A 22,022-nucleotide genomic window follows, 5' to 3' on the forward strand; every position below is an offset into this window, starting at 1 on the left:
CCTTGTCCAAAAACCAAAAAAAAAAAAAAAAATTCTTTCTCATTTTATTTATTTTTTGGTACCGGGGATCGAACTCAGGCCCTTGTGCTTGTGAGGCAGGCGGTGGAATCATTCTTTCTCATTTTAGACAGGAGTTTCTTTTCTGTATGACTGTGTAATGACTGTAATTAATTTAAACACGATTTTATCAAAACATGAATTGCCCAACATGGAACTTGTTTTACTGGTGTTTGAAATGATAAGAACTGGCAGGGGTAGGGTAAAGAATCCTAGGAAGGCTGTTAAAATACTAAGGAAAACAGTAATTAGGTTCTTCAAGTTTAAATCTTACCATAGACGCCCGTCTCATAGCTAAATAGTGATGAGTATGGAAGATGGTTCCTGTGATCTGACTCAGGTGAAGAAGGTCAAAGAAGTTAAAAAAAATTCAAGTAACTCCTGGGTTAGCTCAGTTTTCACATACAAACCAAGGGCAATTCTTGCAAACTTGGGAAAACCCAAATAACGCTTTCTAATACAACAAAGTTAACCATTTTAAGCTAAAAAAAGAACTATAACTGAGGAAGACTTTCTGCTTCTACAACTGGGTCAAAGATTGCTTTCAACTGTGATCTTTGATGTTTGCCAACCAGTTTATTTGTATCAACTACACTGACCTGATGCTACCTAATAAAGTCTCATCTATGTTCTACCAGAGTAACAGATCAATAGGTTGTTTACCGATTTGGGGGGGTCAGGGAATGAGTACTGGAGGTTAAGAAAGAGAAAGAGAGTAAACAGAAGGGATTCAAAGGGAAACGAGGAAACCTGAGGGTGATGAATACTCTTTATCTTGACTGGGGTGATGGTTTCACAATGTGTACATATGTCAAATTATTTATTTTAAATGTGTAGTTCATGAACATATAACCAGAAAACGGCTTAATTTAGGATTTTCTTAAATACTGACATACTTTGCTTAAGTCACAAAACAGTTTTGTGCGTCTATATTTTTCTTTTTCTTTCTTTTTTTTTTTTTGATACTAGAGATCGAATTCGGGACCTTGTGCTTACAAGGCAGGCAGCAGAACCACTAAGCTAAATCCCCAGCCCTAGTGTATCTGTAGAAATGATAAGATTTCAGAATGTGGATTATACTTAATCCTCATTTGTTGTACAAATGTCTCAAAAAGTGCAAAGTTAATGAGAAAGTACAAGGTTACAGGAAAGAGAATAAGAGATAAACATGAGAAGCAACATAAAATTTTCATTTTTACTACATATCCAACCATGCCTCGTAGAAACATTTAATTAACTTTGTATTGATTATATAGAAAATTTAAACATCCATATTTTTACAGATGTTTATGGCTACTTGCTTGTCATACAACATTCAGAGAAAGTACAAAACCAAATGCTTAAAATTCTTAGAACATACAACAAAAACTGATTCTTGAAATTTGGGTGAAGGATTAAAATGTACACCAGATGTTATATAAATTAAAATACCATGAAAAGTTATAAATATCTGCTGTGTTTCCTAAAATACCTTTTATTAAGCTAAATTATATTAAATAATGAAGAAGAAAAAATATTCTTAGTAGTAAAGTGCAGTGTATTTCAGTATTAACTCTGAAATTAGTATAAATTATCTTTATCATTAATTAGTGAAAGTAAATGATTTTATTAGCAAATCAGAGTTCTGTCATGCAGTAAGAGAGGCTAAGCTGCTCATATACTCACGACTCCCAACATCCTCTACAAAAGTCATGTCCACAGGGCATATCCACTGGATCCTCAAATACAGAAATACTGCACATACAAATGTCACACTGGAGATAAAGAAGAATGACTTAAACAGAGTCACACTTTGAGGAGAACAATACATTCATTTTGTTCATTGGTTTAATGGCAAAAATATTAGTAATTATAAATTTTTAAAGTGTTCCAAAAGCATAAGAGCAATTATTGTATCTATCTTTGAGTAACAAATATCATGACTAACTAATTATAAACTATAGTGGGATTTAAATGTTTCAATGCAAAAGTAAAACTCTTGGATTCCAAATTGATGTATTAATCAGCATCTGTGCATTTGGAAAGCACAAAAAACAAATCTATACAATCTTTTCAGGTAAAGAACAATTCTATGCTGCAATATAATCACTTGAGCATCACATCCTTTATTCTACACTTATCCTGGAAAATCAGAATAACTATGTTTTTATCATAGCAACTGAGGATATTAACAGTAGCAATCTGGGGCTGTTTAAGCAAGAAACCATGCTGTAAACAGTATCTTCTTAAGAATGACTTTCTAGAAGAAAACTTTATAACATCACAGATGTGAGTTGTTGAAATAGGGTTGTTTTTCAAAATGGCCTAAAACAAGGAGTGCTTTTGTATTAATCACAACTTTTAAGTGTCTGAACCATTTCAAGACATCAAAATTTCCTACAAGTATACTTCAGCTTAAAGTGCATATCACAAACTTAACCTTTAATATTCCAGTATTTTCTTTTTTAATATACTGAAGCTTTTAAATAAAGATATAGTAAATGGATGGTTTACCCCAAACTGTTTTGTTTTCTATTTTGAAATAAGAAAAGAAAATCTCTTCATAGACACTTTTTTTTTTTTGGTACCAGGGATTGAACTCGGGTCCTTGCGAGGCAGGCAGCACAACCATGGAGCTAAATCCCCAGCCCAAAAATGTCTTTTTAAATCTAGAGTCAAAGACTCCAAAAGTAGTCTGTGATAGCAAGGACCTAGCAGAGCATGAAAGTAAGTCAACTTTCAGAGGAGGATAAAGGATTCAACTATAAGAACACAACTAAATGCTCTATGGAATAATATCAAGTACTTTAAAATCTTAAAGACTAAAAACAAAGCTATGGGAAGTACATCAAATACTAAACCATACCAAACTGGTATCTAAATCCCCAGGAGATAAACTGATTTCATCTGGAGAGGTGACAGAAGAGCGTGTAGTCCTTGGCGTTCTTGGAGAAGGGAGTGTGTCCCAGGCATTGTACCCACTTGGTGGTGGAGTTGGCATTTGAACACCCGATCGTTGGCAGCAGTTCTCTGGATTGGACATCCAAGCTTCAAGTAATTTCTCCCTGTCCCAGTCTTTAAGAAAAATGGAATGGGTATCTCTCAAAAACTAGAAACTATGATGTTTTAAAAGCTACATAATAACAAAATAAACAGTGAAGAAAATTAAAAAGACATAAGTCATCTAAGAAACAAAGTATGGCATTTATATAGAATCCATAACTAGCCAGGCATGGCGGTACATGCCTGCAATCCTAGCAGAGAGGATTGTAATCCTAGGCAGAATTGCTGTGAGTTCAAGGCCAATTTGGGGTACATAGTGAGTTAAAGGGCAGCCTGAAATACAAAGTGAGATCCTGTCTCAAAAAACTAAAAAGTAGTAATTGCAAACGAATATATTTTAATATAGGATTTAAACTTTTTAAATGTACAGTGGCTTAAAACTGTGTCAGTATCTAACAGTATCTCAAAATTCCCAGCAACTTCTAATAATCAAACAGGTGACTCGTGTCACTTTTAGAACTTACTAAAATATTTGTTGACTGTAGGCTTCAGTTAGCCTCTTAACTCTTTGAATATGATTTTATAATTGGCCTCACTGGTGTCAAGTTATGAGATGATTATACAGCCACTATAAACATGTCAAAATGCCAAATGCAGGCCCTAAAAATCATTCAATAAACAGCTCAAAAGTAGAAAGATCTCCCTAAGGGATTTGAGTAATAAATATTTATAGTGAATCAGGCATCAATTCTGTACTAAGTGAGCCAAAATCTGGCATAACCAGAAAAGACTGCCTTCCTAGTTTGAACAGTTATAAACTGGCCAAGTGAAAGATGTTATTATAATGCTCAGGGCCATAAAAATGTAACCTGTTAAAGAAAATGAACTAATATATCCAATTACTGTGCTAAGTGTTTTACACACATTAATGTGTTCATTCCAGCAGTCTTCTTACTTATTATTTAAGTAAAGAAACGAAGACTTAATAGGACTTACTCATATAAAGACTTGAACTTTCCTGTGATTTCAAAGCTGTTTTCTTTCCATAATCACACACTATCTCTCAAGTGCATTAAAAGGGAAAATTTTAATTATTTACCATAGATCATTCTATAAAATTTCATAGCTCAAATACAAATAGCTGAGGAAACTTTCTGCACTTTGAAGATTTTCTTCAATCATATTATGGTACTGTATTCAGCAGCTTAACAAGGGAAAGCATGACATATAATAAAGTTAAGGAAGTATATTTCTAGTTGAAGAAACCACAGTACCTGAAAGGCCTATGTGTAACTGAGAGACTTACGTGGGACTCCAAAGTTGTAGTACAGAATATTGTGGTTTGGGGAGATAGAAAGTACAGTAAAGTGGGAAAATGGGGTCAGATTACAAAGGTGAAGAAAAATCTAACTGAAAAGCACTGCATTCAAGTGCTTTTCAGGAAATGGTGCTAGATGTACTGCAGTGTACTGATAGGCAATTACTTTGACTAAGACCACGGGGCTATATGCAATATTTCACATTCTTCTAGTCCTGTAGATTGTCTTCTAAATTCTGTATCCTTCAAATATGCACCAGAAACCTAAATTGTCTATCTGTATGGGAAGTTTATATGTACATATAAAAACAGGCAGCCGGGCGTGGTGGCACACGCCTGTAATCCCAGCACTCAGGAGGCTGAGTACAGGAGGATCACTGTGAGTTCAAAACCAGCCTGGGCTACACAGTGAGTTCCAGGACAGTCTCAACTATGTAGTCAGACCCTGTCTCAAACAAAACAAAGCAAAACAAAACAAACCCAGGCATTTACATTTCTCAGAAAGAGCTATGTAAAACTTTTGCTTCTAAAATATAAAATATATGGCATTAAAATTTAGCAAACCTACTCATTTTATCAGTTGAAAGTCATTTTAATTTATAAAAGCAATTATTTATTTGAGTAGATATTTTGGAAGAATTGAGTACTAAAATATTTTCTCCTATAATTTCTCATAAAAGTTTTTTTGACTTGAAATTCCTGGTTCTTATGGCATCATATAATACTGTGGTTTGTTAAAACTTAACCAGTGTATTGATATTTAAAATGTGATACTAACTGATATGCAGATAGATGAAGAAATCCTTTATTATGTTTTAGCAGCTATTGGGATTTGTGGTTAAGAAAAAATAATTTGCCATGTTCATTTTTATAAAATGTCATCAATTTCAGAAAAGCAAATTACTTAACCTCTTTGTGTTTCAGTATCTTCTGGGGGATAATTACTATCTATCATATTGGTTTCCTGTGAATATGTGAATATGCTTGAAGTAGTGTCTGGCAGATGGAAATATCAATACAGTGATACCTTAGTACTCATCAATTGGTGTGTTGATTGCCAACTGACTACCAAACAGTTTTGGCTGGAAATGGTATAGAGTCATGAGGCAACAGCTGACAAGGTATAGCTTGCCAGTTGAGCATCATACAAACCATGAGGACCTAGAAAAATTTTGTCATGTTCCAAATTTGATGAGTTTCAAAGCAGTTCAGTACTAACATATGACTATAAATGTCATATAGGATTAGCTCTCTTAGTATTATCTCAGGGCTTATCAAATGACACATGACCGAAGCGAGGGCTTTACCTAGGAAATTACAGTGAGGTAACATTAATTTAGGGACTTAAGAAACAGTAGAATAAATAAACTATGCTCAGGAGTACATGATTTACCTAGATTAACCTTATCATGTTTCTTAAAATGAGGCTTTGGTTAACAGGTTACAGGAGAATATGAGAAAAATGCAATAGCGTTAAGCCTGTAAAGAACAGCAGACCAAGGGCTGGAGATTTAGCTCAGTGGTTCTGTTGCCTGCTTCACTAAGCGTGAGGTCCTGAGTTTGATCTCTGGTACCAAAAAAAGAATGGTGGACTAAAATAAAATTTAAAACGCCAATTAGCAGAACTTATGTTCTTTGTTTTTGCTTTTTTGGTACTGGGGATCAAACTCGGGTCCTTGTGCTTGCGAGGCAGATGACAGAACCACTGAGCTAAATCCCCAGTCCTAGCAGGACTTAAGTTAAAGGGAGGCATGATTTAAATCTATTCTACTCAAATAAACTGCTAACTTTAAAAAATCTGGTTAATAATTATTATAGTAAATGACAAAACAGCTTATTAAAATTACTCATTTGGATCTTGTTTATAAAATGAATAATGTGTTGATTAAAATACACATTTGAAAAAATGCTTAAAGACTTTATAAGTCAATGTACCAATATATCCACTATTTTAAAAGATTTCAAAAGATTTGATCATTTTGTATTTATTTGCTAGGCTGAAAGAAGTTCCTTATTTTATTAACTCCTTGTAAATATACAAGCATGTATATTTCACATAAAGGTATACATGACATACCATATATGCTATTTTTGAAGCAAGATTTTTTTTTTACTTGTATCTTTTGCCTTTTCACCCTCTTTGTGAGTTAATCAATCTCAGTAATCAGTCTATGGACTGTCAAGTTTTTCAAAGATAATTTCAGATGGCTTCTCAAAGAGGTTGTAAAAATTTATATTTCTGCCAGCAACAGTGAACTTTACTAGTTTTCTCTTGGTGGTAAATGTTGCACATCTTTTAAATATTTAAGAAATGATAGCTCATTGTTATTTTACTTTTCTTGACAACCAATGAATTTAAAAGCCTTTTCATGTATATTTTTGGCCATCAAGATTTGCTCTTCAATGAATTACCTATCCAGATACCTGGATAATTTTTATTTGGATTAGATACCAATTTCTTTCTTTTCGGTATTGGGGATCAAACTCAAGACCTTGCACTTGCAAGGCAGGGGCAGCACCACTGAGCTAAATCCCTGGCCCTAGTTACCAATTTCTTGTCAATTTAAAGAAGGTTTTTATAGCAAACATTAACTAATATTATTTCCAAAAAATTTTTCATCTGGACTTTGTTTATAGTGTATTTAGCAATAAAAATTTAAAAATTCAGTATTTTTAGTATATCTTTTCTTTAGCTTCTTGGTTTCTTAGAAAGTTAGAGATTTTTCTCTGTCCTTAAATTTACATCTAAGTCTTCTGGATCTTCTCCTAAAATTGACAGACTGATTTTATGTCTCTTATTCTTCCAATATAAACTTTCATTTCTTTTGGTCATCCTTCCTTTCTCTCCCCAAGATTTGGTACTCTAAATTTAATTCCAGCTGGCTAGCCACTTATATTATAATCAACCATTTAGTTATCCTTTCCCCCACTGAACTAGTATCTTTACTGTCAATCCAATTCCCAAATATTATAAATTGGGTTCTGTAATGTTCCATGGGTTCTGTAATGTTCCAGTGGTGTATTTGTCAAGGTATGTGCAGGTGCCATATTCACTTAATTTCAGTGCTGTACAGTATGTTCTGTTTTCTGGTAAAGGTAGCCCTTCTTATAATTAATGAAATACACATGTTCTCTTTGATTCTCAGAAAACTGAGAAGCAGAATAGGAAGGCCAAAGCCTTACATTTACTCTTAAGGTGTGATCAGTGTGCAAAGAGATAGCTGCAGAGAAGGCATTGTAGTAACAAGAAAAATAACATGTGACAATCAAACAGAACACTTAACCAACAAGATAAGAAGCTCTTTGAGGAGATAGATGAGAAACAATAAGCAAAATATTAATAATAAGAACTCTAGTAAGAACCATGATTAGCAACAAAATAATAAATTTATTTCAACAAAAAAGTATTTATTTTAAAGACTCAGTAGCCAAATAAGGAGTATAATTCTTTTTGAGGTTCAAATTGTTGTTGAGACCAAAGGGGAAGAACTATTTTAAACCAAAAGTAAAAAAATGTCTTAAATGATAAACAAAATCTATGCACTGAAAAAAGAAAAAAACCCTATGTTAGTACCGGTGTAGTTAACAAAAATTTGTGAATGATATCTTTCAACTGCGAATAATACAGGATTATGGAGAGAGAAAATTAAAACAACTCCAAGAAAATGCAGTGTCTTTGAAACTGATCTTACTGGAGGGCAAAGGTGGTACCTACATTGTAACCTATATTGTCTTCATTACTTAGCCCTGGTCCTAGGTCCAGCTCTATATTCAATAAATTATGTGCTGGAATAAACAGATGAATTTGAACTTACATGCCAGTATTAAAATCTGGGTGAAGTGGATAGTATTTCAGGAAATTGTGATTAAAAAGGAAGAATGCACGAAAAAGCAGTAAACCAGAAGCAGATGAATAACTACAGAAATATTTTAAATTACAGTAATTATTATTATTATTTTTTTTTGGGGGGGCACTGGGGATTGAACTCAGGTCTTTGTGCTTGCAAGGCAGGTGGCAGAACCACTGAGCTAAATCCCTGCCCTACAGTAATTATTTTTTTAAAGTAAAGGGCTCATATGATTTCATAGCCAATTCTTTCAAATTTTCAAGTAGCAATTAATTCTTGTGCAGTTTCCTGAGCATAAAGAATAAAAAAAGAGGGCCGGGGTGTGGTTCAGTGGTGGAGCACTTATTAGCACGTGTCAGACCCTGGGTTTGATTCTAAACATAAGAAAACAAAACAAAACAAAAAAGATTCTAGAGATTTTTTAAAACCTGTTTGGAAAACTTGAAGCGTCAAAACTCAATTTTACATAAGAATGTCTTATTTGACACTGTCTGAAAGCAGTGGTCAATGAAAAAAGCAGAATTATAAAAATAACTACAGAAGGTAGAGGGTATTAGAAGAGATAAAAAAGATTCCATCTGTACACATGCAAACAATATAAGAAAGCTGAAATGCTGTATTAGTACCAGATAAAGAGTAGGAGAAAAGATATGCAGTAGGGAGACCAGTTCACAATTAGAAGACTTATAATTAGCAGAGTCAGAAAGACATAAAGGTACATGAGCCTAGTGTCCAAACTTTGAAGTATATTAAGCAAACTGATAGCATTAAGGAGGAGATGTATACAAATCCACATTCACAAATGGGAATTTTAGCATCCATCTTTCCAACTAATGGAACTACGCAATAAAAATTGGTAAAGACACAAACAATTTAAACACTATAAATGCTATTAGAATCCTATACAAAAGAAAATACTAATAGGATGCTTTTTTCTTCAAAAGATAGACCATATGATAGGTCATTAAATAAGTCTTTACAGAGAAAACAGTTTTAAGAGATATGACGTTACAAATATACAAATGTCCAATAAACATGAAATATATATTAGACTTCATTCATACTTAAGCAATGTAGAATTTTGATTAAAAATGTATTCTTGTAATTTCACTCTTAAAAATTCTCTTAAATAAATAATTGTATAGGTTTACAAGGATATGCCTCAAGGAATAATTTATAATGGCAAAAAGAAAACATGATACACAGTTAAAAATGGAATATATTTATATAACTATATATAAATTTATAGTTATTTATATAACTATGTAGTCAGGTATTTATTGATATGGAAAGCTTTATAACACATTAATTTTGAAAAACATTATAAAATAGCACATTTAGATGAATTCTACTACCACGAAAAATGATGATAATTTCCTTGTGTCCTCTTAAAATTTTCTTTCACATAGATGGCATACTTTAGAATAATGTAAAAATCATTAAAGAAAAAAAGTTACCAGGTAGCCAGTGATTTGGATTAGTGGCTCTGCCACCTGCCTCACAAGTGCAAGGGCCTGAATCTGATCCCCGGTACAAAAGGGAAGGAAGGAAGGAAGGAAGGAAGGAAGGAAGGAAGGAAGGAAGGAAGAAAATGTCACTAGGAAATTTTAGTGTGAAAATAAGCAAAAAATTCATTTTTATTCATTTTTCCTCCAAGTAATTTATTTTACTATTTGAAAATTATATTGATAGAAATTATGTCTTCATGCCAAATCAGGAAATCAGTTGTTAAATCATTTTCTATAATATGTCAGTATTTGTGGAATATAATCTCCACAGTTCTTCAAATATTCTAATTGCTGCCATTCAAAATGTTATCTGTGGTGAATAGTATAAAGATCATTCTTTGAGTTCACAAGTATTTTTCATTTCTGGTTTGGCTGTATCATATCAGTCACTTAATAAATATCTACTGAATGTCTTTTATATGTCATTATGACGTCAGGAAGTAATGATACAATGAAAGGAAAAAACAGATATAATCCCCACCTTCATGGAACTTCCAGTTAAGAAGAAAGACATTAATAAAAATAAATAGACAGACAGGCACGTGCACACACACACACACACGCACACACACACACACACACACACACATGCGCCCCACTGCTGTTAGAAGCACCACCATAAACTGGAGAATGCCAGTCAGGAAAGCCAGGGTGTGACCTGGGGAAATGCCTGGAATGGACATCTTATGAATGAGTGGGAATTAAATACAAAAGGGGAGAGAGACATTCAGACAGAGGTTATTGTAGCTGAAATATACAGATCAGGGGAGAAACACATCATGAGATGAGGCTACAAAAACAGATAAGAGACCCAGACATACAGGAATTTTATAAAAACTTCTATCTTCAGTTTAAGAGTGATAGAAAGTCAATGAAAAGTTGGGATTGGGTACAGGAAGGACAGATGCTCATTATTATATTTGAAAAGATTATTCTAAATGTGGAAAAACAAAACAAATTGGATAGGGCATGAGCAGAAGGAAGATAAACTAATAAAGAGGTTTTTATGTAGAGTATAGGTGAGAGAATGGCAATGAGGGCTATATAGTGGTAACAGCAATTAGAAGACAGGAAAATGTTTAAGGGTTGGGAGGCAAAACAGAGGAAAAAGAAATGTCAATGTTGGTGTTCCATGTTTCTGTCTTGAATACTCTTTGGATGGCTGATGATCCAATTTATAGACAGGGAAAACAGAGAACCAGGTACTCTCAGAAAGCATGAATTTATTTCTTCTAGATAGAAGATAAAGCTGGTTTTGGCATATAATGGAGATGCTTTCAAAAGACCTCCCAACACATAAAAGATGGAGCTAAAAGAAAAAAGTACAGTCCAAAGGGAGAAATCTCTCTCTCTCTCTTTTTTTTTTTTTTGGTGGTGGAATCTATTTTTAAGAAAATCTTGGGAGAAGATAACATTTCCTAGAAGAGAGGAGAATAAGATTTGGGCCACCATGTTTAATTGACCACAGAGGATGATGAGGTTTCAAAGTTAACAATGTTCAATATAAACTTATTCTAAGCATAAGCAAATTAGCTTTTTTTCATATTTTGTAAATTTTATTTTCTCACTAGACAGCATTCAATCACATAAATTACTCATTACTGGGGAAAACTCAAAAGAATGAACTCTATTCCAAAGATACTGCTCCTTAAAATTCAATTACTATTTAGTAAAAATTGCCAAATATTTCTGCCTTCTACTTAATCTACACCAATTTAAGTAAGTACACTGGAACTACATTTGACAACTAGTATACTCTAAGCTACTTTCCAGTGTAAAGATGAATGTTACCAAGAATATAATCTGCAAATTTTTCCATGCGGTTCAGCTTAACAGCTTTGAAACACAGCTTGTGATAGTTTTAAGAGAAATTATAGTAAACAGTAGCTCTGTGATTTACTCAGTAACATCATTGGTTATTTTTGGTTATCAAATATCACTGATATTAACTAAAGAAGAATGTTCATTTGAAAATTAACAGCCTATATTTTGTTGCTCAATGGTGAATGAAATGCAGAACATGTTTTAGTAACATCAAAAACAATCACAGAATAAACAAATGACAAGTATAACAATTCAGTTAACTCCACCTAATTAGAAATTGTTCCTATTACACCAAAAAATTTATGGAAATAAATGAGGTAAAAAGGAGTTAATTAGGGCTGAGATGTAGTGTTGGGATGTGGTGGTGCACTTGCCTGGCAAGCACAAGGTCCTGAGTTTGATCCCTGGTTTTAGAAAACAGAAGAGGAGCTAATTATTTAATAATACTTGATGGTGTGATGTGTAAAAAAATAGGAAGAGTATTCCTCTTAATTACAGTGAATGCATTATAAAATTAGTCTTAGATTCCACATGATACTATGGAATTTATTAGTTATAATGCATTAAATTATCTAGCTGAATACAGATATCTATGGCAGAGAAGGATAACTGTTCACAATAATGTTATAGGGTAGAAATATGGCTTGTGGTTAGATATGGCTACGCAACTGAGCAAAAGAATATGTGCACAAGTAATCCATGCCATTTCCAAGACTGGCATAAAAAACTTTCCAAATTTATTCTTCCATGTTTTCCCTTTAGGACTGGTTGGCTAAAATAGAGATGAACCCCAGGGAAAACCTGGAAGCTACTTTGTTAAAGATAGCAACATCTCTCTGTCAGGGTATCCAAATGACTGTGTAGAGAAAATTCTCCCATTCAAAATGGAAATGTCTTGGACTGTTACATAGATTAAAAAATGTTTATTGTGTTTGAGCCCACACTTTTGTCTTAGCAGTCAGCTGATACTACAGTATAGTAGTTTCTTCTTGTCCAAAGGGATATATGCCAACCATTTCAAGACTTCCACTGTCTGAAACTATGGATAGTACTAAACCATATATATACTATGTTTTTTCCTATGCATATATACCTACGATAAAAATGAATTTATAAATTAGGAACAACAATATAAGCGAACAATTAAAACATACTCTAATAAAATTGCCAGCATCACTACTCTTGTGTTTTGGGGGCCATTACCAAATAAAACAATGATTACATAGATGCAGCATAGCAATATTAGGACAATCAATCTGATAGTGGAGATGGCTACTAAGTGAATAATAGGCAGGTAGCTTATATGCTGTACTACATTGGACAAATTCATATACTGGACAGGATGATGTGAGATTTCATGTGGCTACTGAAAATGGTCTGCAATTTAAAATTTATGAATTATTTCTGGAACTTTCTATTTAATAATATTTGGCCATAGATAACAATGAACAAATGAGATCATGGAAAGTGAAACTGCAGATTAAGGAAGAATAGTGCACAAGCATGATGCTGCATCTCCTTGCTGATGAGTAACTTCCATTTTTTGATCAGCTCTACATTACATTTAAATACACAGTCTGTACTGATAGGTGAAGTAAAGGACACTGTACATATTCTGGTATAGAAACTTCACCCTAAAACAATTCAGGGTACTTTATGATTTAGTAAAATGTTTTATTATAATTGTTAAGCATTATTATTAGGTACAAAGAAAACACTGTCTTTAAATTATATGATTTTGAAAGCTATTCTGAATTTTTAAATTACTTTTTTAAAATTTTTATTTTATTTTATTTATTTTTTTTTAGAACTGGGGATTGAACTTGGGTCCCTGCACTTGCAAGGCGGGCCACTGAACCGCTGAGCTAAATCCCTGGCCCAAATTACCTTTTTTTTTAACCAAGGATTTGCTTCAAAGTTTATAAAGAGGACAAGGAAGAAATACAATTTTACAAAAATAAAGGTAGGTTTAAAAAATACATATAAAATGGGCCGGGGATTTAGTTCAGTGGTTTGGTGGCCCGCCTTGCAAGCACAAGGACCCGAGTTCGATCCCTGGTACCAAAAAAAAAAAAAAAAGCATATAAAATATTTCAGGTATATTACTTATTCACTACATAACTGTAGTGAATAGGTATTGTGGAAAAAATTACTATCAGCCTTCAAGGACCTCCCAGGTTAAGTGGAAAAGCGAAACATTTCAGTGAAATATCCTAAGTGTAACACACACACACACACACACACACAAATGGAATATTATGGGAATAGACAGAAAGGATACTTGGGAAGATATACTCAGAAGAGGTTTCCTACAAGAATTGATTGTTAAGGATATGCTGGAGGGGAAAGGTAAAGAACTGATGAAACTAGCAGCCCAGGAAAAGGAACCTGTGCCATGAAGTCTACCAAAAGTTTAAGTCTGTGGAGAGCCAGGGCAGGACTTTTAGCAGGGAGTGACAATGCTCAGATTGGCATTTTAAAAGAACACCAAGGGCAAAAAAAAAAAACAACCCCTGCTGGGTCAGAGAAGAATAGCAAAACTGGAGGCCAGGACTCAGAGCACTACAATTTAGATGAAAAATGAAATCTTGAATTGAAATCGGTGGCAGGGGAATGGAAATGGAAGGTAGGTGGAGGCTGAGTGATATTTGGGACGAGAAATAATGGGATGGGTGCCAAATATAATAGAGATGTAGGAATAAAGTAAGACCTTCAAGTGTCTGTCTTAACCAACTATGTGAATGTTGGAGTACAATCATCAAAACAGTGGGAGAAGTGATGAATTCAACTGGATATTTTTAGGTCGAGAAAATGGTAAGTAGCCATTTAGAAATAAAGTATAGAATATTTGATTAAAATCAGATTAGAGATATTGTCTCTATTGTTTAGGTGGCCTTTGAAATTATTGGTTTCTAGATAAATGTGCCTGGCAATGTTTATCAGAGAGTAGCTCACTTAATAGGCTTGTTTATAGGGGAGGTTTATGCCTATACCCACACTTAATGACTTAAGACTCCGTGGCTAGTCTTAGAAATCTATGTTCACTTTCTTAGCCTATTCTTTTTATATTAAAATTTAAGAGCCACTGATTTATACAATAGAAAAAGTACACCAATTAGAGAACCATGAGAACAAAGATTTTGATGGTAGTGATCCTGTTATTTTTATAACAAATTAATGACAGTGGTGATCAATGGATGATGAATATGACATTGTAAATTTTCCTGCCATCAGAAGATGATTACATGAACATTTTGGAAGGGGGCAATCTATTTTAGTATACAAGATAAAGATTTTTACTTAAAATAGACAGTTTTGCTTTAAAATAACTGGACTACCTAATGATTGTATTTTTATTTTTAATATATTTTTGTTTTTACTTTTTAAGTATTTACCTCTTTCTCTTTGTAAAGACATTTTAAAATTAGAAAATGCTGTTCTTGCCAGGTGTGGTGGCGCACGCCTGTAATCCCAGCACTTGGGAGGCTGAGGTAGGAGGATTGCTGTGAGTTCGAGACCAGCCTGGGCTACGTAGTGAGTTCCAGGTCAGTCTCAACTACATAGTGAGACCCTGTCTCAAAAAACAACAACAACAACAAAGAAAATACTGTTCTTTAAAACCAGCCCCCTTGCTATATACAATGTTGAGTGTGCAATGAGAGGGTCCAACCCAGCATGTGAAAACTCCCAGAAAGGTTGTCTTAATCATAGACAATTTATACCCAGATGAGTACTCAGAAAAATTTCTCTAAGGTGATCATATCTTAAAAAGAAAAGAAAGCACTTACAAATACAATATTTGTAGAATATTCTTTTGTCTTTAACTTCACTTTTTATCACAGAGAAATAGATTTCACCTAAAATTAACATGATTGACAAAACTAATGACACAATTCTTAGCCATTTAAATGAACTACAATTTTTGTAAGTGAACAAATACAGCAAAAATTATTGTTAAAACTAGGACTAGCACTATGGATTTCAATATGCAATCTTACTCAAATCAGACACATTTCTAAAATGAGGCTCCAAGTTAATTTAGTAGCTTGATTTTAAAAAAGATATTTTCCACTTTTCCTTCTTTGATTTGTAGCCATTTTATTTGTCAAAATGATTTTTTTTTCAAAATGCCAATATAAGTGTATCACTCCGCTGTTGAACACCATTCACTGGCTCTCCACAGACGTAATGGATGTTATAAGGATGATTGATGACTGCTGCAGTAACTACTGCACAAAAAGACTTTAGGCTTAATAAAAAAACATTTCAGCTTGAATTAAAATACAAAAATAGTCATCTTTTAACTCTGAAAAGGTTCAAACCCAGTTATCAAAACTTTGACATTTCTTTCATTACCATGAGCTCGAAGTAAAGCTTCAGCAGTAAACAGAGGAGCCTGAAGCATGTCTGCTGTTTCCACAATAAGCATATCTTTCAATCGACGCAGATCTTGAGGTCTTAATCCTTCATAGGGCTTTGAAAAGAAGAAAACTGAAGTTAAATTGACTATCATATTCTTAGGAAGTGGTTGAAAAGGCTTCCTTACACTCTTCTACTGTGAATTTCAAACTGCTACTCTCATAAATCTCTTTCCAGAAGAGCTGAAGCTCCTGTACTTTGTTCTGAAAATAAAATCATTATACTATAATGGCAAGACCATCATACCTTACAGTACTGTTTTTTATAGTTTTGAAAACTGAGATGATAAAAAAGCATTAAATAAAAATGTATGATCATACCACTGAACAATAATTATTAAAGTTCTTATAAATTTTTATCCAGATTAAAAAAAATCAACTGTGATGTAACTGTACTGTATACCTAAAAAGTACCAATAAACTTAATGAAAATAAAATTTTAAAAAATCAACTGTAAGTGAATATGTGTCTTCAGTTAGGCTAAATTTAGCCATTGAATTACCAAATAGTAACAAGCTTGCTGTAGTAAACATAGAACTAAAAATCACAACACAGCATAAGACTTAGTAGAAATCCCAAAATGCTTAACAGTTTATAGCTATTTTAGAATTGGATTTTTAGTATTATGGAAACTATTTCATCATTCTTACTTCACTCCAGATGACTAGGACTATTCACCAAATTCTCTGACTTGAAAGGATCAACTCGTTGACCCTTAGACATCTTCTTGTAGGAACACATAAAAAAGAATGACATGACAAAACAGACTTGACCACATAATAATCTGCCAAGAATTAAAAGAAAAAGGTATGCAACTTTTTAACAATATAGAAAATTGTACTATCCAATACGATAAAAAATTAAGTTACAAAATATAATCATCCTTAAAGATATAAACTATTTAGCAAATTGGCCAAGTTTAGAAAAAAAGGCAATACTTAATGTCAGTAAAGTTTCAATGAACTAGTCCTCAGACACTTATAGGCAAAAATAAAAACCAGTATATCACTCAGCAACCTTGCACAACATATTATAAGCCTTTAAAATTCATCTAACTTATTAATTTTAATGTAGGAATCTACTCTAAGATATAATCTCAAATGTGAATAAAACAGTTAGTTGTGGTGCTATGTGTAAAAGTGGAAAATGCAAATAACTCAAATATATAATCAGGCAGAATAGTCAGCAATTGTGCAAAATGACTTCCATGATGAGAATGTAAAAACGCCTAAGTGTTAAGAGTTTTTAAAACCCTGCTTGATATAATATATGCAATTTCACAATGATACTAAATATGCAAAGGGAAAAATGGAAGACTACTCTGTACAAAGTTGTAAAAACTGAATTATTTAAAATTTGCATTTTGTCTTTTTATAAACAGTATGTTTTACAGAAAAATTAAAAATAAAAGAAAAATCACTTAGGATGCTAAAATGTTAGGAGCAGTAACACTATACATAATTAGTCGATATTGCTATACCTTTAAAAATTATGGTGCAGACTTATGTTAAACATATTTCATATCACATCGCATTAACAGTCTGTTTCACCTATGTTTCTATTTGGCTATCCTGCCATGAATGTCTACAAATACAGGTAGCCCAAGAATATACCTAAGAACAAATGGAAAATTAATCTATTCTATTCTATATAGGGATGCCATTAAATAAGAAGAAACCTGCAATTTAAGCCTAGTTTAGCCTTAGAAAAACCCCAAACCATCATATACAATTTGCATAACACTCTGCTGCAAAACATAGTAAAACCTTTAATAGGTAGATCTGTAGTACTCACTCCACTACAGACAATTATACACAAGGTATCACACTGCTTCTAGAAAATATATCATGTTACTTTTGGAAAATGTATTCCACCTTCAAACATGGGATTTCAGGTATTTTTCCTAGCCTCAGTAGTAAGAGTATTTCTTGATATTCTTAGTGGTATCAATTATGTATTTCTAGGACTTCTCCCCTAAATTTTCTTTTTCAGATTACTAGTCATACTCATTCATGGTGAGCTAAGTAGAGAGAAAATAGGTAATTTAATTATGACTCTATAGATTAGGGTTATCTAGAGATCAGTGGTACAACTAACAGAGAAAAATTGGTTTCTCTGCAATTCAGACATAATATATATTGAAAGTTTTTCATTTTAGATATATAATGAGGGGATAATATAAAAGCGATCTGCACAGGCTAAGTTTTATCAATGCAAGCAACCAATAGTTCTTGAAAGACAGAGAAGTCACTGCCTTCACAAACATGTAACATATTCACTCTGAAAGTGCAACAGAACTGTAATTAGGTCATCTGAAGCATTTCAATTCATTGCTCAGTCCCACGTGGGCACTAGCTCTCTTATGTAGGAAGGAGTAAAATGAAGGTGCCTTTCTCTTTCCTGTTGCAAAGATAAATGCTTCTATTTTCAGATGAAACACAAACCAGCAATAACCTTCAGAGAAGTCAGCACTGATATAAAGAAAAAGGGAACTAAATTAAAAAAAGAATGAACAAATAAAAGTACCGTTTGTTTATCAGTACATGGCACTGCTACCAGAAGACCACTCAAGAAATGAGAAATAGCCTAACACACAAACTGTACTACTTTGATTCATGTTAAAAAAAAAAAGATAGCCATTTTCAAAAACCATTTCACAAGGACTATGACATAAAGGGATTATACAACAAGTTTTTATTTTTGTTATTTTTCCACACAAAAATAGCTCCCGTCAACTATACAGGTGAAACATGTTCATTTAAAAGGGGTGAAGGAAGGGAAGGGGGAAGGACAGAGGGAGGGAGAAGGACAGAAAAGGGAGGGCGGAAAATAGAGTAGTAGTAGCAAAGGCAGCGTTCAGCATGCGGGTTCCTGGCCAGACAAAAAACGTTGGGCCTTACTGAGCTATAGACTGAGGAAGGGAGGATTCTTACAAAGGGCTCTCATAGCAGTGTGCTGCCTACTTTTTATCTCAACATCTGAGATGCAGACATAATTCTACTTGTACAGAAGACTAATACTCACTAGGTTTTCCTGTTCTTTCTTTAGAGGTTATTAATTGCACCCTCTTCCCTTCTTGTTTTTTATTTATTTATAAGGAGTTATCACTCACTGAAATCACGTAATAATTCCCTTTTCAAACTTATGTGTATGTTTCTCTTTCCCTTGCTGGCATATACATGCTTAGAGCACAGGTGCTTACTTTTGCTCCTCACTGCTACCTATGTACACTAAAAACAGTGTCTGGCAGAATACTCAAGAGTTCTGTTGAATGATAAGGATGAACTAATAAACTAATCATTTGGAAAAAAGAATAAATTAAGATGTGTTAAGAAGATATAGGATATATGATACACTCTCTAGATCATTAACTGAATCAAAAACTTAGCCCAGGCTATGAAGATAAAAATATCTAAATCACTTAAATGTTCATTAATAAATGGTAAGTGGAGATTATATATTTGGACTTTGGTAAGATGTTTATCACATATTGTAAATTGAAAAGTGTTAGTAGAACTCAGTGTATGATGTGATAATTTTCCATTAAAAAAATAGATACATGATTGCCACAGTCAGGTGGCATAAGAAACTAATTGATCCCTTTCCTCACCTACCACCAAGGGGCTCAGCTCTTCAGAGGGAGAAAAAGCTGTGCTGGGAAGAGGCCCTCACTACATATGGTGAGACTAGCACCAACCGGCTGCCCACACCTGGGCCTCCCTCTGGGAGCCTGCCTGCATCCTGAAGGAGGGAGGAGACGAGAAGACCTCCCAAAGGATAAGATCAATGCCCTCAGTGAAGTGGCTGGTGTCAGTGTTGAACCTTTTTGGTGTGGCTTATTTGCAAAGGCCCTGGCCAATGTCAACACTGGGAGCCTCATTTGCAAGGTAGGAGCTGGTGGACCTGTACTGGCAGTGAGTGCCCTGCCTCCTCCACTACTGCTGCTCCAGCTAAGGAGAAGAAAGTGGACGCAAAGAAAGAAAAATCTGAGGAGTCTGATGACAACAGGGGCTTTGGACTTTCTGACCAAACCTCATTTTGTAAAACATTCAATAAAAACTGGACAGCTTAAAAAAAAACAATTTAGGGGATAGAGTCAGGAAGGAGAAAATGTTTTACAGTTTTAGCAATGAATATTAATTATTTGTTTCAAATATGTAATAGAAAAAAAATAGCAAAGGAAATTACCCGTAACTGTGATCATTTTTGTATATGTTAATCATTAAGTAATACATTTTTCCCTATATAATTAGATATTGTTATATAACTTCAAAAAACCATAATATTTTATTATAGTTATACTGTTTATTTCAATAATCTGTTAAAGCTCTATTTTTTTTAATCTCCTCCACTGAGTTTTATAAATTTGTATTACAATTTAAATTAGGATGGCATTTTGGAGAAAAAACTAAGTACATAGTCATAAATGACTTTCAATTTAATCACATCAACATTTCTGGAATATTATTCCAGAATATTTTCTAATTAAGTGATCATATTAGCAATTTATATTTGACTCAAAATCATGGAATGCCAAAAGTAGAGAGTACAGCCATTAAAAGTTGCCAGGATTTGAAGTAAGAAGAATCAAGTTCAGCTCACTTTGATCCAGACAAGTTATTCAAGTATTTTCTTGTCAATCTTTCTCCTTTAAATGGGGCAGGGGCACAAGTAACTATATCGTTCAGGAGTTCTGTGAAGATTGAGAAACTATTGAAAGGGCCACCAAAATACTCAGGACATAGGCCCTGCTTTCTATGTATACTTATACTCAGTAAATACATCCGTAAAATAACCTAACTAAAGAAAACAAAAATGATAAAGAAATATAAATTTAAATTTCAAGAAATTCAGTCCTTTTGGCTATTGTAGGGAATATAAAAGTTCAAAAATTGTTGGGAATTTATGGAAAAAAATAAAACAGTATGAATTAGTTAATACATACAAAAACTAATAGTTATATAATTCCTTTCAGAATCAATACTGATCAAGAACATAATCATTTTGGTATAAAAATGTATTTTGTTATAATTTCTTTAAAATATCTATGCATGTTTACTTTGTACAAGCAATATGCTAGTCACCGAAAATACTCTGTAATAAAGGCAGATGCGGCTCTAGCATTAATGGAGCTGACAATCTAATAGGAGAAGAAAGGAATAAATAAATACATGAATAAAATAATTCAAAATAATTATAGCATATGATAAAAATGACAGAGAACTGGGGATACAGTTCAGTGATAAAGTAAGCTTAGCATGCACAAGTCTCTGGATTCAAGAAACAAAAAAAGAAGACAAAAAAAGATGGACAAGTACAGTAACGGCTGTTAGCTGGACTGGTTTAATCAGCCTACACTTTATGTATACCACAACATCATTTTTAACCCCTAAATGTATAAAATTGTGACCTGTCAATCAAAAATATTAACAATTTTTTTTTTATTGAGTTTATTGGTACATTTAGGGATACAGTACAGTTACATTCATTGTTGGGAACAATTTAAGGGCCAGGGATTTAGCTTAGTAGTGCCGCTCCCTCCCTCACAAGTGCAAGGTTCTGAGTTTGATCCCCAGTACTACTACTATTACTAATAAATAATAATAATAACTTAGAATTACACTGGGTGTGGCAGCACACTCATGTAATCCCAGCACTTTCGGAGGTTGAGGCAGAAAGGTTGAAAGTTCAAGTCTTGCCTAGAGAACTTAGGCTCTGCCTCAAAAAAGGGCTGGGGATCTAACTTAGTGTGAAGCCCTTGGCTTCAATTTTCAGTACTGCAGAAAAAAAAGGACAGAATAAAATAAATAAATAAATAAACAGGTATTATTTTTTAAAAAGGAAAAATTTTAGAAAGGATGACCTAAGATTGTCTCTCTGAGCCTAAACAAAAATAACTGGGAGATTTTGAACATAGAAACAAAGGCAAAAGCCTTCGTGAAATCTAGGTATTATGATTACAGCAAGGTGTGCCATGGAATAAAGGTTTGAAATGTTGGAGAGGCAGGTAGTAGTGAGATGATGTGAGCAAACAGTTCTGATTTTATCTCAGTACGATGAAAAGCCA

At 33.5% G+C, this 22,022-nt stretch overlaps 1 protein-coding gene across 2 annotated transcripts in view; it reads right to left on the reverse strand.

The window, feature by feature from the left end:
* The window catches only part of Ankib1 (ankyrin repeat and IBR domain containing 1), a 148,503-nt gene that overhangs the window by 62,173 nt on the left and 64,308 nt on the right, over positions 1–22,022 (reverse strand). For both annotated transcript variants that reach the window (XM_010603484.2, XM_010603482.2), the window contains exons 5-7: positions 15,894–16,011; positions 2,903–3,111; positions 1,723–1,811 (exon numbers count right to left, since the gene is read on the reverse strand). In XM_010603484.2, the coding sequence (XP_010601786.1) occupies positions 1,723–1,811; positions 2,903–3,111; positions 15,894–16,011 (416 nt within the window). The remainder of the gene's footprint in view (positions 1–1,722; positions 1,812–2,902; positions 3,112–15,893; positions 16,012–22,022) is intronic.

The sequence above is a fragment of the Fukomys damarensis genome, unplaced genomic scaffold (assembly GCF_012274545.1).
Source record: "Fukomys damarensis isolate Sample0158 unplaced genomic scaffold, DMR_v1.0_HiC HiC_scaffold_4, whole genome shotgun sequence".
NCBI lineage: Eukaryota > Metazoa > Chordata > Mammalia > Rodentia > Bathyergidae > Fukomys > Fukomys damarensis.